The sequence below is a fragment of the Pezoporus wallicus genome, unplaced genomic scaffold (assembly GCF_028554395.1).
Source record: "Pezoporus wallicus isolate ANWC-B61680 ecotype Strahan unplaced genomic scaffold, APGP_CSIRO_Pwel_v1 contig_12604, whole genome shotgun sequence".
NCBI classification, from domain to species: domain Eukaryota; kingdom Metazoa; phylum Chordata; class Aves; order Psittaciformes; family Psittacidae; genus Pezoporus; species Pezoporus wallicus.
In genome coordinates, this window is record NW_026638783.1 from 97,283 (window position 1) to 111,962 (window position 14,680).

The 14,680-nt window shown below is 61.9% G+C and overlaps 1 protein-coding gene across 1 annotated transcript; it reads right to left on the bottom strand.

Annotated features, from left to right (window-relative positions):
* Window positions 1-4,478: 4,478 nt before the first annotated feature.
* Window positions 4,479-12,873, bottom strand: MFSD2A (MFSD2 lysolipid transporter A, lysophospholipid). Its single transcript, XM_057412543.1, has 14 exons — window positions 12,746-12,873; window positions 12,518-12,640; window positions 11,902-12,026; window positions 8,993-9,116; window positions 8,763-8,841; window positions 8,362-8,534; window positions 8,169-8,259; window positions 7,500-7,621; window positions 7,232-7,315; window positions 5,840-5,923; window positions 5,569-5,681; window positions 5,242-5,385; window positions 4,873-5,049; window positions 4,479-4,558 (listed from the first exon to the last, which is right to left on the bottom strand). The coding sequence occupies exons 1-14, from the start codon at window positions 12,821-12,823 to the stop codon at window positions 4,501-4,503; spliced, it is 1,575 nt and encodes a 524-aa protein (XP_057268526.1). The 5' UTR covers window positions 12,824-12,873; the 3' UTR covers window positions 4,479-4,500.
* Between the last annotated feature and the right edge of the window lie 1,807 nt (window positions 12,874-14,680).

Sequence of the window (14,680 nt, forward strand, 5' to 3'; positions counted from 1 at the left end):
GCCGTCGGGTCTGTGAGCACAGAGCCCCTAAAGCCGGGCCACGTTGACGGGATGGGAAGGAGGAGGAGGAAGCGCGCTGAGCTCGGCCGCCTCCAGCACCGCTTCCTGCCCGCTGCTCCGTTACCATAGATGGTCACGTCTGCCGCTGCGGAGCTCCCAGCGGACACCCAGGCTCCGTCTGCGGGAGCCCAACCGAGGGCAGCAGGAGCGGGATGCCCGGAGCGTGGCTCTGCTGACCTCTAGTGAGGCGGCTCCTGCTGCTCCGAGCTCCCTGCGAGCTGCAGCAGCGCCCGAAGCCCTCGGAGGGTTTGATTCCTCAGCACAAAGAGTTGGGTGACCCCTTGGTGCAGCCCCGGGCTCCCAACCGCTGCCCTGGCACAGCGCAGAGCCTGCACCATTGTCCTCACATCCTCCCTCCCAGTTACAGAGGAGCCAAGCAGCTCCCTGCAGTCACTGGTGCTGTTTGTCTGATATCCTGGTTTCTTGCCTCATTTTCCACCCTGCCAGCGCTTGATGTGCTTCCTGCAGCCGTCAGACGCGTCTTAGGATCAACTGACTTGATGCGAAACAAAGATACAACTGCCTCTTTGGTCTTCAATGACTTAGACTCCACAGCATCCTACCGCAGTCACAGCAGTGACCAGACACATCCTGCCTCCTGGTGCAGGGGCCGTGGGGATCCCGCTGGGCAGTGCAGGCAGGAGCTGTTCTCTCAGCTGCATCCGTGAGGAACTGGAACTAAAGGGGAGGGAGAGCTCTGCTCACCGGCCCCATGCCCGTGTGTTTGCTTCTGGGGTGGGTCCCTTCAGCTGAGCGTGGTTCCTGGAGGAACAAAGACCAAGTTCCTGGTAAGGCTGGGTCAGAACTGCTGCCTGTTTACAGAAGGACTGGAAACCACGTTGGTGCTCTGGGGGTTCCCGGTGCCTATGGACCATGCCCAGCACTGTCCTGGCTCTCGGGAAAAGCTTACAGCTTCCTTGTGCTGCTGCCAGGTGGTTTTGGTGCCTTACTCCAAGCACCGTAGGGGTATTTCCTTCTGATTTAGCCCCAGAAAGGCTGCAGGAAACCACCCCACTGCTCCATCCGCCTCTGTTCGTGTTGTGCGGTGCCTCGGCCGCTTCCATCCTTGGAAAGGATGGGTTTGCAAAACACTAACCAAAGCCCACCCCAAGGGGCCGGCAGCCTCCGGTCTGTGTTTGCAGAGAGGGTGAGTGACCCCATGCAGGTGGCACAGACAAGGTGAGCGTGGGGACAGCCAGGAACACCTCTGTCCTGTGCAGCTGGCCTGGGAGCAGCGTGCCAGGACCATGGACCTGTCCGCTGTGACCCACTGCCCGGCGCCTCTCTTTGAGGCTCTGGCATTCCTGCTTCTTCCCAGAGCTTCCCAGGCCGACTTCCAGCTGGATCTGTTCCCTGATGGAGTGCACCAGCACAGCAGGGTGGCTGCACTGTGAGACACCCCTTTACGTGTGAGCCTGTGCTTGGTTCAGCTGGAAGCGTCTGTGACACCAGCACTGCTGCAGCGTGGAGCACGGGTCCTTCCTCACCCATCAATCTCTCCTACTGCGAGATAAACCCCAGGCTTTGTGCCCTTTCCCTGCGGATAAGGAGGGGGTTATTCCTCACCCTCTGTAAGGAGAGACTTTTCACACTGCCATTTATCCCTCATAGGGTAACCAGACACAGCGTGGCCACTCTCAGCTCAAGGCTGTCCCTCCCACTGCCTCAGCCTCCTGGCACAGCCACCCTTGGTGACAAACAGAGGAGGTAAGGTGGGTGTTGCAGGTTCCTGTGCTGCCCTTTGGAGGCTAACACTGAGATTTGCTTGGTTTTAGCCTTCAGGGGACACAAGAGCCCTGGGGTTGGGGTGAACGTGTCTGTGCCCCATCACCTCCCAGCCCCTCTTCTGCCTTCCTCCAGCACATCCATTGCTCATGGCCACAGTACAGGGCAGCACCCTCCTGAAGACCCCCCCCGAGACCTTTGTGCTGCAGGAGGCAGAGCTGCTCCCAGTGCAGGCTCAACTCCGTGCACTGGGAGTGCTGGCACCCAGGCTCCCCAAGAGCTCAGGGTGAGACCTGCAGCTTAACCGGAGAGCATGGGGTGCACCAATGTACTCTGGTGTCAGTGGAGGGGTGCCTGCAGCAGCCTGCGTGCAGAGCAAGCCCTGGGTGCTGGCACCTGCACCTCTGTACAGTGAAAGGCTCTTTCCCTTGTGAACAAAAGGGAACAGAAACCCCAGCACTGCTCCAGACCCAGGAGAAGGCTGCCCAAACCCCTGGCACCGCACGGGTAACCCTAATCCAGCCTCTTAAAGCCCATCAGCTGCAAATCGGGGCTGACTCCCAGCACCCGCACAAGGGCAGCACAGCCCCAGCCCACCTCGCGTTAGGGCACCAGCTCAGCACCCGGCTGACCCCCCCCATCTTCCATCTCCTGCCTTGGATTTCACCGTGCACCAGCTCCAGCCATGGAACCGCAGCCCTGCAGGGAGCAGCCGGACACTGGGGTGCATTTGCTCCATGAGGGTTCGTGTGGAATGAAGCCCAGCACAGCTGCTGCTGGCGCTGGCTGGAGGCACAGGCAGCATCTCCCCTCAGCTCTGGCCTCAGAGGCTTTCTTGGTGCTGGCAGTGAGAGCCCTCTGCAAGCACAGCTGAGGCAAGAAGCAATCTCTGCTTCAAGGCTGGAGACCTGCCCAGGGCTCAGTGCTATCAGCTCCCAGGGCCATTTTTCCACCCCCCCACCTCTTTTAACAGCCTCAAATAGAAGAGGTGCGCTCAGGGTGGAATGTCTGGGCTCTGATTCAAGCCGTTTGGTTCTAGTCCCTTGAGCTGGCTGCAGAAAAAGCCCCATCAGAGATTCCTTGTGAGCCCCACATCAGCAGACCCTGAGCGCTGCTGGAGCCCTCTGAAAGGGAAAGGCAGCAGCAATCTTTCACCCACACCCCTCAGAGGCAGCCAGGGCAGGGGTCAGAACACACACAGCAGGCTTGAGTCCTGTGCTTGGCTGGACGCTGCCTTCCTCCTCCTCCTCCTCTCACAGAGGACACATACAGCTCCCACCTGCCCTGCCATTGACAGCTCTCCCTTGTCCCCCCCCTTGCTTTGGGCTGTGCCTTGGTCCTATCTGCAAGCCCCATCCTGGGGGTAGCAGGGGACACCCCGGCCATGGCTCTGCTCAGCACAAAGCCAGCTCCCACCCGCCCCGCTTCATCCCTTTGCTTTTTTTCCATGACCCATGCGTGGTGGCAGCGTGGATCCCGCTCCCACATTCCCAGCTCCGGGCTAATCCTTTCCGGCTATTTTTAAACCCCCATCCTCATTCTAGTCCTTTGTACCCAAACATGGAACAAAAGCTGAGCCCCAGACCCCCGCTCTCAGCTCTGGCCCCACGGATTTCTTGCTGTGACAAATGTACTTCACAAAAGGCACCAGCCCCGTCCCCCAGCACCGTGCCCATGGGATGGGACACAACCGGCGCAGTCCCCTCACCCCGGGGTTGCTGGGGGCTGCTGTACCCCTGGAGCATCCTCCTTGCTCTCTTTCCCCTCTGCATCGCAGGGGTGCAGTGCTCCCATGGAGCAGGGCTCGGTGCTCTCCCCATTCCTGCTGCGGGATGAGGAATGCAAGAGCAGGGTACAAACACCCAGGGCCCAGCGCCCTGCCCCGGGAGAGCGCACCCAGTGCCACCCACAGCCCGCATTCCCCGCTCCACAGCTGCCTCTCCCGGTTCCAGCCCCGGGGCTCACAGGCTCCGCTGGCAGCACTTGGGTTTCATTCCTCCCTCCTCTCCTCTCCTCCCCCGTTCGCTCTTGGAAAGGAGGAAAAGAATAGAGCCTTTGTTGGGCTGCCGCAGCAGCAAAGGCACCGAGCGAGGACTGCACGGGGTAAGGGGCTGCCGGGCACAGCCGCCTGCCTGGATTATGGCATTCCTGTGCCTTTGACTCGGGAGAAGTCAGCCCTGCCCCTCAATGCTGTGCAAAGGGACCCTGGGCTTGGGGACAAAAGAAATGCTCCAGACCCACGCTGCTGGCTTCCCGTTTTTATGTAAATTAATATTAATAGGTCCTCGAGTTCCGTCTCTGTACACATATATACAAATAGGGAATGGTTCCGTATTTACATCATTAAGTTAATTAGGATCTATAAAAAAGAACAGCTTTCCAAATTGGTGTCCTATGTACAGACAGCAGAGGTGAGCCCACGTCCTTGGCGCGGTCACATTGACAGTGTAATGTACACTAACCATTACCGCCGGTCCCACAGGCATCGGCCCCACAGCAGCCAGGCACCGACGGGCACAAGGATCCCGCTCCAGGCTTTTCCTGCTCCCCGGGACCCAGCAGGGAATCGTGCTTCTGTCTCATGAGGCACGCAGCTCCCCCAGGGTCTATGCGTGTAATGTACACTACCAGCGCTCTGTGGATCCCGGGGAAGGACACGGATCTCGTGCTCGGGTTGTGGATGCTCCTGGGTCCCCCGGAGAGCCCCGGCGCGGCTCACACGATGCTGGCCAGTTCTGTGTTATCCGACTCGGAGCTGCTGTTGCTCTCCTCCCTGCGGGATAAGGGTTGGGAAGGAGGCACGGAGTGAGCCTTGGAGCAGGAGCTGCCTCCGAGCTCAAGAGGAGCAGTCCCCACACGGGTTTCCTTTAGCAACCGGGGGCGGGTTCCCGTTGATCTCAAGCACTTCACGCCATCACTTTGGAAGTTGGGATTGGGAAAACCAGCCGGGCCATCCCTCACCCCATCACCCACAGGTCCCGGAGGATTCCCGGCCAAGTCACAGTGCATCCCAACCAGTCTGGGCCTGATCCTGCTCCCACACGCCCCGCTGGCGTGCAGCGCCCCATAGCACGGGCACGTGCTCACCTCAGGTCCTGCAGGGCTTTCTTGTTTTTCCTCCGCTTCTCCTCGTCGATGGGGTACAGCTTGAACAGGAGCAGGCCCAGCAGGATCAGTCCCACGGGCACGGCCGACACCAGCATCTTCAAGGTGAAGTTCACATCGCTGGGCTGCGAGCAGCCCCGGGTCTGGTACCCTGCAAAGCTGGGGACAGAAAGGTACCTTCAGGCAAAGGAAACTGAGTTTGTAAGAGATTAGCTTGTCCCTGCAGGCAGAGATACAGAGCCACAGTGGGATTTAGACCCCCCCCATTTCTCTCCCAGTCCCTGGGAAGCAGGGATGCCTGGATGCAGGGGTGCAAGGCTTCCTGCCCTCAGCTCCCATGCAAGAACTCACTCTAAGCTGAGTGTGGAGATGCCCAGGGAGACGCCAGAGGTAAACTTGGTGAAGAAGACATAAAAGGAGAAGAAAATGGCTTCGTGGCCATGGGAGTCAGGATGCTGCAGCTTGAAGTCATCTATGACATCCGGGAGCATGGACCTGTGCAGACAGCAGGGTGGTGAACACTAGGATGGAGCCAACAAAGCGTTTCCTCTCCCTGCCGAGAGGATTTCCCTTCATGAGCTCTATCTTGGGCTGAAAACATCCCGAAAAGGCCTCCAGGGATTTCCAACCACTCCAGCCCTGGAAGCCCCTCACGCAGCACCAGGACCTCGCACTCACCAGGGCAGGAGGAAGGCGGCTGCGACGCTGATCCCAGCTGCAACAGCCACGATGTAAGTGACGAAGAGGTTACTGTCCAGGACAACCACCATGATGAGGAAGGGGATGGCAGACTGGAGAGGGGACACAAACCAGGCTGGCATCAGCAGTACCCGACCCAGGCACCCACCCAGTCCTGGTTAGCAGCAGCCCCTGCCCAGCGCTGGGCCCCAGAGCCCTGCTCACCCCACATGGGAAACACCGTGCTCATTGCTGACGGGGACCCACTCACCGAGATGCCCACGTAGACAGCCGTCTTCTTCCCAAAGCGGGTGAGGAACCACTGCCAGAGGGGAATGGTCAAGGTGGCCGAGAGCTATGGGCAGAGAAGGGGGTGATGGTGTCATTCACTGGCCAGGCTGTCCACTGGGGGAAAAGCTCTTCCCAGCAAGGAGCAGCCCCAGGGCACAGCCTCCACATAGAACCAGGGGATGGTTTGGGTTGGAAGGGACCTTAAAGCTCCTCCAGCTCCAACCCCTGCCACGGGCAGGGACCCCTTCCACTGGAGCAGCTTGCTCCAAGCCCCTGTGTCCAACCTGGCCTTGAACACTGCCAGGGATGGGGCAGCCACAGCTTCTCTGGGCACCCTGTGCCAGCGCCTCAGCACCCTCACAGGAGCCTAAGAGCTCATCTCAGTCTCCCCTCTGGCAGGTTAAAGCCATTCCCCTTGGCCTGTCCCTACATCCCTTGTCCCAACCCCTCTCCAGCTTTCCTGCAGCCCCTTCAGGCACTGGAGCTGCTCTCAGGTCTCCCCTTCAGGAGCCTTCTCTTCTCCAGGCTGACCCAGCCCAGCTCTCTCAGCCTGGCTCCAGAGCAGGGATGCTCCAGCCCTCGCAGCAGCTCCATCCAACAGCTCCACGTCCCTCTTGTGCTGTTGCCCCAGAGCTGGATCAGCACCACAGTGGGGTTCTACTTCCAGCTTTTCCACATAGTCCAAGGCTGGCACATGGCCATGCTCCTGCCCCTGCCCTCACCCCATTCCTCACCTGCCTCCACTCCCAGGAAGGGGAGCTGCAATTGGAGCAGGAGCATGGGGCCACCTCCTGCCGCAGCACCCCTGGGGCACAGCGGGTACCAGCCTACACCAGGGAGGACCCAGCTCCATCCTCAGTGCTGGGAAGGGACCTGATCTTGACACCGCTGCCTGCACACCCCGTGGCCAAGAGCCAGGCTCCTGGGACCTTGGCACCTTGGAGCTCTCCACCCCTCCGAGCAGGGAGCATGGGAAGGGCTCCCACAGATGAGAAGCTGGAAAGGGCTCTCAAGGAGTTGTTTTGCTCCATCTTCCTGGCAGTAAACACCGAGATCCTTTTCTCGAGGCGGGGGGAAGGGAGCTAAGTGGCAGGATTTGGACAAAAGGCCCCCATGGCTCCTGCTCTGCCCTGTCTCTGCCCGCCTTCACACAGGAACAAAGGCTCCCCTGTTCCTACCAACCCGCCTGGACTTTGCAGGACGTTTGGCACCTCCTTCTCCCTCTGCCCTTCTCCCAGGGGACCTTCGGTCACTGTCCCCACATTAGCCCACTGCAGCCCCACGGCCTCCCTCCCCTCAGCCCACGTTGCTCCTGGGAGCACCCACGGCACCCGCAGCACCCGTCCTGGCCCCAGGACCGGGCCATACGCACCATGATGGCCAGGAGCACGTTCTGGAACTCATTGCGGAAGCCCAGGGTGTAGGTGCAGAAGAGGGCAAAGTTCCCCTCCAGCAGCTGTGGAGGAAGCAGACGATGGTCAGGGAGGGGACGGGACCCCGACATCCCACCCATCCGAGGGCACCAAGCCACATCCCTCCTCTCTGCCCAAGGCAGCTCCCAGCCCACCCGGATCCAGTTTGGGTCCCCGCAGCCATCCCCAAGCTGTGCTGCTGCCGTGCCCTGCCCCGGCTGTGCTTACCATGAAGGCCAGGGAGGTGAAGAGGAAGCCGGCAATGAGCTTGATGTAGGCACCGTGGTTCATCACCAGCTTCAGCCCCTGGAAGAAGGAGACAGGCTCGTCCGACTGCAGCTCAGAGGACTCTGGGGAGCAAATGAGCCCATCATTAGACCCACAGAAACAGCACCCTTGGGTGCAAGGCCTGCGGTGCCTCTTGCCCTGCTGCTGAGCACCCTGCACGAGCCCCTGCCCGCCTCCAGCATCCCAGGGCAATGCCTCACGCAGGGGTCCATCAGCCCCACGGAGAGGAGACGATGACCTGGTGATTCACCCGGGGTAAGCGGAGCTGGTTGCAAAGCAGAGCAAGGGGAGAACAGAAGGTCCTGGACTTTGGCTGTCGTGTCACCCCGGGATGCCCTAATTGGCACTGGCAAACCTTGGCCAGGCAGAGCTGTGCACGATAACGTTTATCTCTGATGGTGCAGAGCAGAGAGCTAAGTCCTCGTGGCTGTGCTGTAACGTACCCTGAGGATGCTCTGGCTCCCGCTGCCCCAGGCCCTAGACCCAGACCTCAGCTCCTCCTACCCCGATCCCCCAGGGCTCGAGCCACGAAGGAGGGACCAAGAGTGGAGCCAGGGGAGCCCCTGGCAGCAGCCACCGCGCTCCCAGCAGTGCGATCTCCAGCCTCACCTCTCTTCTCCCGCACGCCCACCGACAGCACCACGGCGCAGAGGATGTAGAGCCCCCCGATGACCCCCGCAGCGATCATGTAGGCGTTCCTCTGGGAAGAGAGGAGGGAATGGTGAGGGACGGGGATGTCCCAGGAGCAGACGGGTTGAGAAGGCCAGGGTAGCCTGGTGTCCTGTCCCCCCCCCCAGCTTACCGTGTCTGTGAGCGAGCCGGTGTCGTGGGTCATGTTCAGCTCCTCCATGGCCACCGAGGAGTTGGCTTTGCCAATGAAGAGGGCGCTCTCGATGCAGGGAGTAACCGCCTTGCCCACGATCTGGCCCTGGATGGCGGTGCCCAGCACAGTGCCCAGCACTTCCACTGTCATACCTGGAGGGAGAAGCCAGCGGGACTCAGCCCAGCCCTGAGCACCCAGAGCTGCCGCTCACTGCTCTTCCCCAGGAGAAAGGAGCCAGCCCAGCTCCCCCCAAATCCCCAAGTGATAAAGCCACAGGGAAGGAAAGCGATGGGGAAACTGAGGCAAGGAGAGAGGCCAAGGCTTGGTCACGCTGCTCCTGCTGCTGCATGGCATGGAGGAGGAGGGAAGCAAGCACTTACGGTAGGCAGTGGCCGAGTCCCGCTCGCTCTGCTCCCTGCTGATGAACATGGTCAGCGCTGAGTAAGGCACGTGGAAGCACTGCAACAGCACGAGGAGAATTAGCTCAGAGGTGCTGCACCAGCCAATGGGACCTGGGGCAGGGGGAACCTGCCCCCTGCTCAGCAAGGTGAAGGATTCGTCCTCTCCATCCCTCACCCACTGGCCCTGGGGTGTGCAGAGCCCAGCTCACCGTCACAAGGGTCTGGAAGATGCAGTAGAAGACAAGGTACCACATCACTTGGCCTCTGGAGATGTCCGGCACAAACCAGATGAGGAAGTAGGAAATGACAGCAAATGGGGTGGAAAAGATGATCCTTTGGGAGGACACAGCGTTAGCCTTATGTTACACAGCACCCCACAGTAACCCCACCAGCCCAGCTCTCCCCACTGCAACACATCCAGTGGGGCTCAGGCATTTGATTTTGGGGGCTCCCAGGATGGCTCCCATCACCGGCCCCGTTCTCTCCCCCAGGCAGCCCTGCCATGTGTCCAGTGGGGTGTAATCACCTCCCTTGTCCCAGCAAGGGCTGGGGAGCAGCCAGGCAGCACAGCCCAGCTCCCAGCAGCCAAATGCCTCTCGCCAGCTTGGCTTTGCTGCCATGGCCCCCCCCGAGCCTGGGGTCACCTCCGTTCGGGGCAGGGATGGAGCAAACCACCAGCCAACAGCAGCCTGGCTCGCTCTTCCACCCCTGCCCGGCTTCCCGGAGCTGCGGATACAGGGACATGGGATGTGAAGTGCAACAGAGGATCGGGAAGAAGGGGATTGCTCAAGGGCTGGGCCTTGGCAACAGTCCCGGGACTGGCCAATGAGGGTGATGGCAGCAGGAAGCCACCCAGAGCATCTCTTTCATCATAACCCTTCCCCTGCTGCAGCCCAGGCAGGGAGCAGCTGTACCCAGCACCAGGACACCAACAAACACCCAGGTCCCCCCCATCACTTGTGGGGTAAGGAAGGAATTCCTCCTGCTGGAGGGAAGCGAGCCAGATGCGGAGGCTGCACCCACATCTGTTTAGGGATGGATTTGGCTTGGGGATTTACAAGCCCCCTGCGCTCTGCAGACTGGGGATGAGGAACAAAGTCGGCACAACCGGACACGGGACAGAGCCCTGCGCAGTCAGGGCTTCCCCTCGGCTGCCCGGGGACAGGGAGATCTTTCCATCCGGGCTGACGTACAGGACACACGGCTTCAAGTCGGGTGGGAGGAGGAGGAAAGAGGCAGAACCCGAACCCGTACAGACGGGGAGCACCCGGCACATGCACGTTCTTGTACGCACACGTCACCCGATGGGATGGCGGCGGCGGCGCTGGGGGGGGGGGACGGGGACGGGATGCGTTGGGCTCCAGCTACTCCTCTCCCGCGCTCATCGCAGCGTGGAGCTGGGGGAAGTTGTGAATGAATCCCTGCAGGACCCAGCCTGCACCCATACCCCCCCCCCCCAGCCAGCACCCAGCACCCACGGCAGCTCTGGCATGACTGCGAGTGACCGGAGGCTGCGGTGACGCGCGCGGGCGCCCATTGGCCGCGCCGCGATGGTGTGTTCCTTTGTGCCGCGCTCCTGCACCCCTGCCCAGCCCCACGGGTCACGGCGGGCGCTCGGCTCGGGAGGTCAAAGCCGGGGCTCTTTGGGGACCGCCGCGTCGAGGAGCGGTTGAGGGAGCAGCGCGGCGGCGGTCCTGGGGATGCGGAGCGGAGGCCGGCACAAAACCGCGCCAAAATGGCTTTCCAAAGGGAAGAACCGAAAGGGAAAGCGGGGGTGGCCCTCGGCGGAGCTCTCCTCGCCCATTCAAAGAGCTGGAGGAGCCCCAAGCTTTGAGCCACAGCCACCAGCAGCCGGCTGGGGCTTGGCCTCCCCGATCAGACCCTTCAGATCAATAAACCCTCACACACACGGTGGGGGGTTACACAGGGTCAGGCAGCAGCTCCTGGCTCCCCATGGGGATACCGGGGCAGCAGCTCCACAGGACGAACCCCAAGCCCAGGAGGTTTGGACCCCACTCAGCTCCATCCAGCCCGGGCTCAGGAGGTTGCCCTTGAGCGGCGAGCTCCTCGCAGGCACCGCGGAGGGGCCCAGCAGCAGCACAAAGCTCTGGCTGAGCCTAAGGAAGCCGGAGCCGTTTGGAGGAATGCAGGCGCTCCATCCCCACCCCCTTCCCGAGGACACGAGATTACAGAGCCCGGCTCTAATCTCCAGACCCCAGACCCTGCCGCACGCGCGGCTGCAGAGGAGCTATTTCAGGCCATGCATGGAGCCGAGCGCCGCTGCCCAGAGCTATTCCAGGAAAGCCTGGAAGCGGAGGGTATAATCTGTGGGGGGGAAAGGACCGTGTCCCTCTAATTCCACTCCCCCCCGTGCCCACCCTCTTGGCTGCATTGTGTTTCAGCAATCCCACAGGCGCCCAGGACGTGGGTTATTTTAGCACAGGACACACCATGTCCGCACTTTGGCATTAGCACCCTGCAACACGTCATGTCCTGTACAGGGGCAGGTGCTTACAGACATCCCACGTCTGCCCCGAGCACAGACACGAAACCCTTTTGGGGCTTTGCAAACCCCATCCCACCTGCTCCGACTCCCTTCGGCATCCCCTTGCTCAGCACCCTGCTCCTGACGGCAGCAGGAGCGCTCATGTGCAGACATCCCGATCCCCAACAGCTGTTCTCCTGTCTGAAGAGCATCCTCGTGACTGTCAGCCGGCATTCCCACCACGGCGCATCGGCCACGCACCCCCCGTCCCTCCTGCCCAGGCGTGCGATGCCATCTGCTCGGCTGGCACCAGCCAGGGCTCCGCAGCCACCCCAGGAACAAAGTCCAGCATCAGAACATGGCACTGGGGCAGGAGGAGATGCTGCAGGCGCAGTGACACAGGGTCCTGCTTGTACAGGGCAGCCTGGGACTAGTCAGAGTCACAGGCACACACTGGAAGCCCAAGTTGTTGGCAGCACTTTGGGGCTTTTTGGGGCACTTGGCACCTGACCTGGGTGAAACAGGGCATCAGCACGTCCGGCCCCGCAAGCCTCCTGCCAAGGGACACCCAAAGCTGACTGGCAGCGCTATGACACACCAGGCAGGGATGTGGGTGCTGCAGGCAGCTCTTACCAGGGCATCAGGCGGCCAAAGCGGGTCCATGATGTCTTGCTGATGAAGAAGCCCACCATGGGGTCTGTGACAGCGTCCCAGGCTCGCCCCACAAACAGGATGATGGAAGCGGAGAAAGGGTCCAGCTACAGGAAGAAGACCTTGTGTCAGGACACACAAAACCCCACGGCCCTGGCTGCCCTTCCTGAGCTCCTCAGGACCTCCCCAACTGCACGGGGACCCCACGGCCTCATCCTCTGCTCACTTCCAGGGGGATTTGAGGCTCGGTGACCCAGTCCCTCTCAGCATTGCCCAACCACGCTCCTTCTGCACCGAACTCCCACATCTCAGCGCAGAGCTCCCTCAAACCCACCCACAGCACCACGAGGTGCCCCACGGGTGCTTCTCCCTCCCTGTTCCACACCAAACGCTGCGGCTTTGTGGGATGGATCCCGATCCCACGGGACACACACCACGACCCCGTGTTTTACCGCCTGGGGAAGCCGAGGCGCGGAGCTGCCGCTCGGTTCCACGCGCGGGGCAGGAACCCCCAGGACCGCGACCGATCCCCCCCCAACCCGAGCGGGGCGGGAGAACCAGCAAAGCCCTGCCCCGGTTCCCCCCCCCCCGGCCGTACCTGTGCCACGTCCAGGAGGTAGATCTGGAGGAAGAAGCCGAGCGCGCAGCCCGTGATCTGGTAAGGGGCCCCCCCGACGGCGTAGCACAGCTTGCTGCACACCGACAGCCGCTCCCGGCTCTCCTGCAACCGGGATCGGCGTTAGCGCGACCGGGACCCCCCCACACAACCCCCCCTGTCCCCTGTCCCGTCCCTTCCCGTCCTCCCCAGCCCGGTCCCGGGGCTCACCCTGCGGAGGGGCTGGCGGCGGGCGGGCGGCAGGAGCCCCCCGGCCCGGGCCCGCTCCGCGCCGCCGCCCCCGGCCATGCCGTGTGCGATGAATGGGGCCGCGCCGCCGCCCGCGCGGGCCTTGTACCGGCTGCTCCCCGCCCCGGAACGGCTCCGCCTCCTCCTCCTCCTCCCGCCCTCCACCACCCCCCCCCCTCCTCCGGCCCACCCTCATCCTCAGCCCTCCCCCCCCATCCCTTCCCTCCATCCCAGCCCTTCCTTTTCCGCATCCGCCCCATCGCAGAGTCACGGAGCGGTTTGGGTTGCGAAGGACTTCAAGAGCATCCAGTTCCAACTCTCTGCCATGGGCAGGGGCTCCTCAAACCAGACCATGGCACCCAAGCCCCCTCCAACCTGGCTTTGAACGCTGACAGGGCATTTATCACTTCTCTGGGCACCCTGTGCCAGCGCCTCAGCACCCTCACAGGGAAGAGCTTCTGCCTTACACCCAGCCTGAACTTCCCCTGTTCCAGTCTGAACCCATCACCCCTTGTCCTATCGCTCCAGTCCCTGATGCAGAGCCCCTCTCCAGCATCCTTGTAGCCCCCTTCAGACACTGGAAACTGCTCTGAGGTCTCCTCGCAGCTTCTTTTCTCCAGGCTCGACAGCCCCAATTCCCTCCATCCTCCTCCCCCCGGGTACCCTCATTGGTGACAGAGGCTGCATTGGCCCACAAAGAGGGCTGGAAGAGGCATCATCACCCTCCTGCCCCCTGCACTCGCTGTGGCACCAACCAGTGAGGGCTGGTGGGCTGCAGACCCTCAGTGCCAGCCTCAGCATAGCCCCACGCTTAACCCCGCTCTGCGTGGGCCCATGGAAGGGACTGATGTAAAGCAGGACACACACACACCCAGCAGCAGCACACACAGCCCCTGGCTCTGCACAACAGCTTCAATAGGTGATCAATAGGTGATGGTGGCTCCTGGTCCCCAGCACTTTGCCCTGGGCCACCGTGGTGTCCTCCGCACCAAACGGCCACGTGGACATGGATGCTGGCACCTCTTGGCTGTGCCGGCTGCTGTTTGCCTGCTGTTGGGTGCACGTAGGCAGGTGCCAGCACTGTTACCACAGTGACAGCCACCAGCTCCTCTCAGCTCACGCCACCAGGTTCAGAGATCACCCTGGGATGTGCTGCGAGACGGGCTGAGCCAGCAGGGCCAGCGTGGCGACCGGGGCCACTGCTGACTGCCACTTGGAGCTGGACTTGGAGCTGCGCTGAGCTGGGGACAGGGGCAGGCAGCTGGGACCTGGGATGCAGCAGACCTTGTGCTGGGGATGAGCGGGGTGGGTGGCCGCTGCCATGGAGCTCCAAGCACTCCCTGGTGTGAGCTGAACTCAGGGTGCTGAGCTCAGCCGTGTCACTGTTGTCTCAGGGTTTCCAACCCCTCCAACATGTGCATGGGTTCCCCTGCTCACAGGGCACATCACAGCCCTGCACCCAGCCACACTGGGTGCTCAGGGATGCTACCCCCAAGGGATGGGGGCCATGGGAGGCTTCAGGATGTCTGAATTTGCTCGGTGACACAAAATACCCTGAGGCAAGATGAGGTGTGGGCAGCACCACCGGCCTGGCCAGTTCAGCAGTTAGACCTGCCTTGGGCTCCTTGCTCTGTGCTGAGCTGGCTCCAGTGCATCAGGCACCCACAGCCTCAGGACAGACACCCAGCGTGAGCTGGGAGCCCCCGGATCCCCCAGGAGAAAGGAACATTGTACTGGGGATGGGCTTGTGCCTATGGTGGCCCTTGCCTCCTGGAGGGATCAGGCTCTCAGCTCCCCATCATGTTCGGTCCTAGCGCTATTGCTCTGCTCCCTTTGTTCCAAGCTTTTGGCATTCCTGTCCTTGAAACACTGAGGAATTGCCCCTTGGGCAAACGGAGCTTTAGGGGAACAATGAGC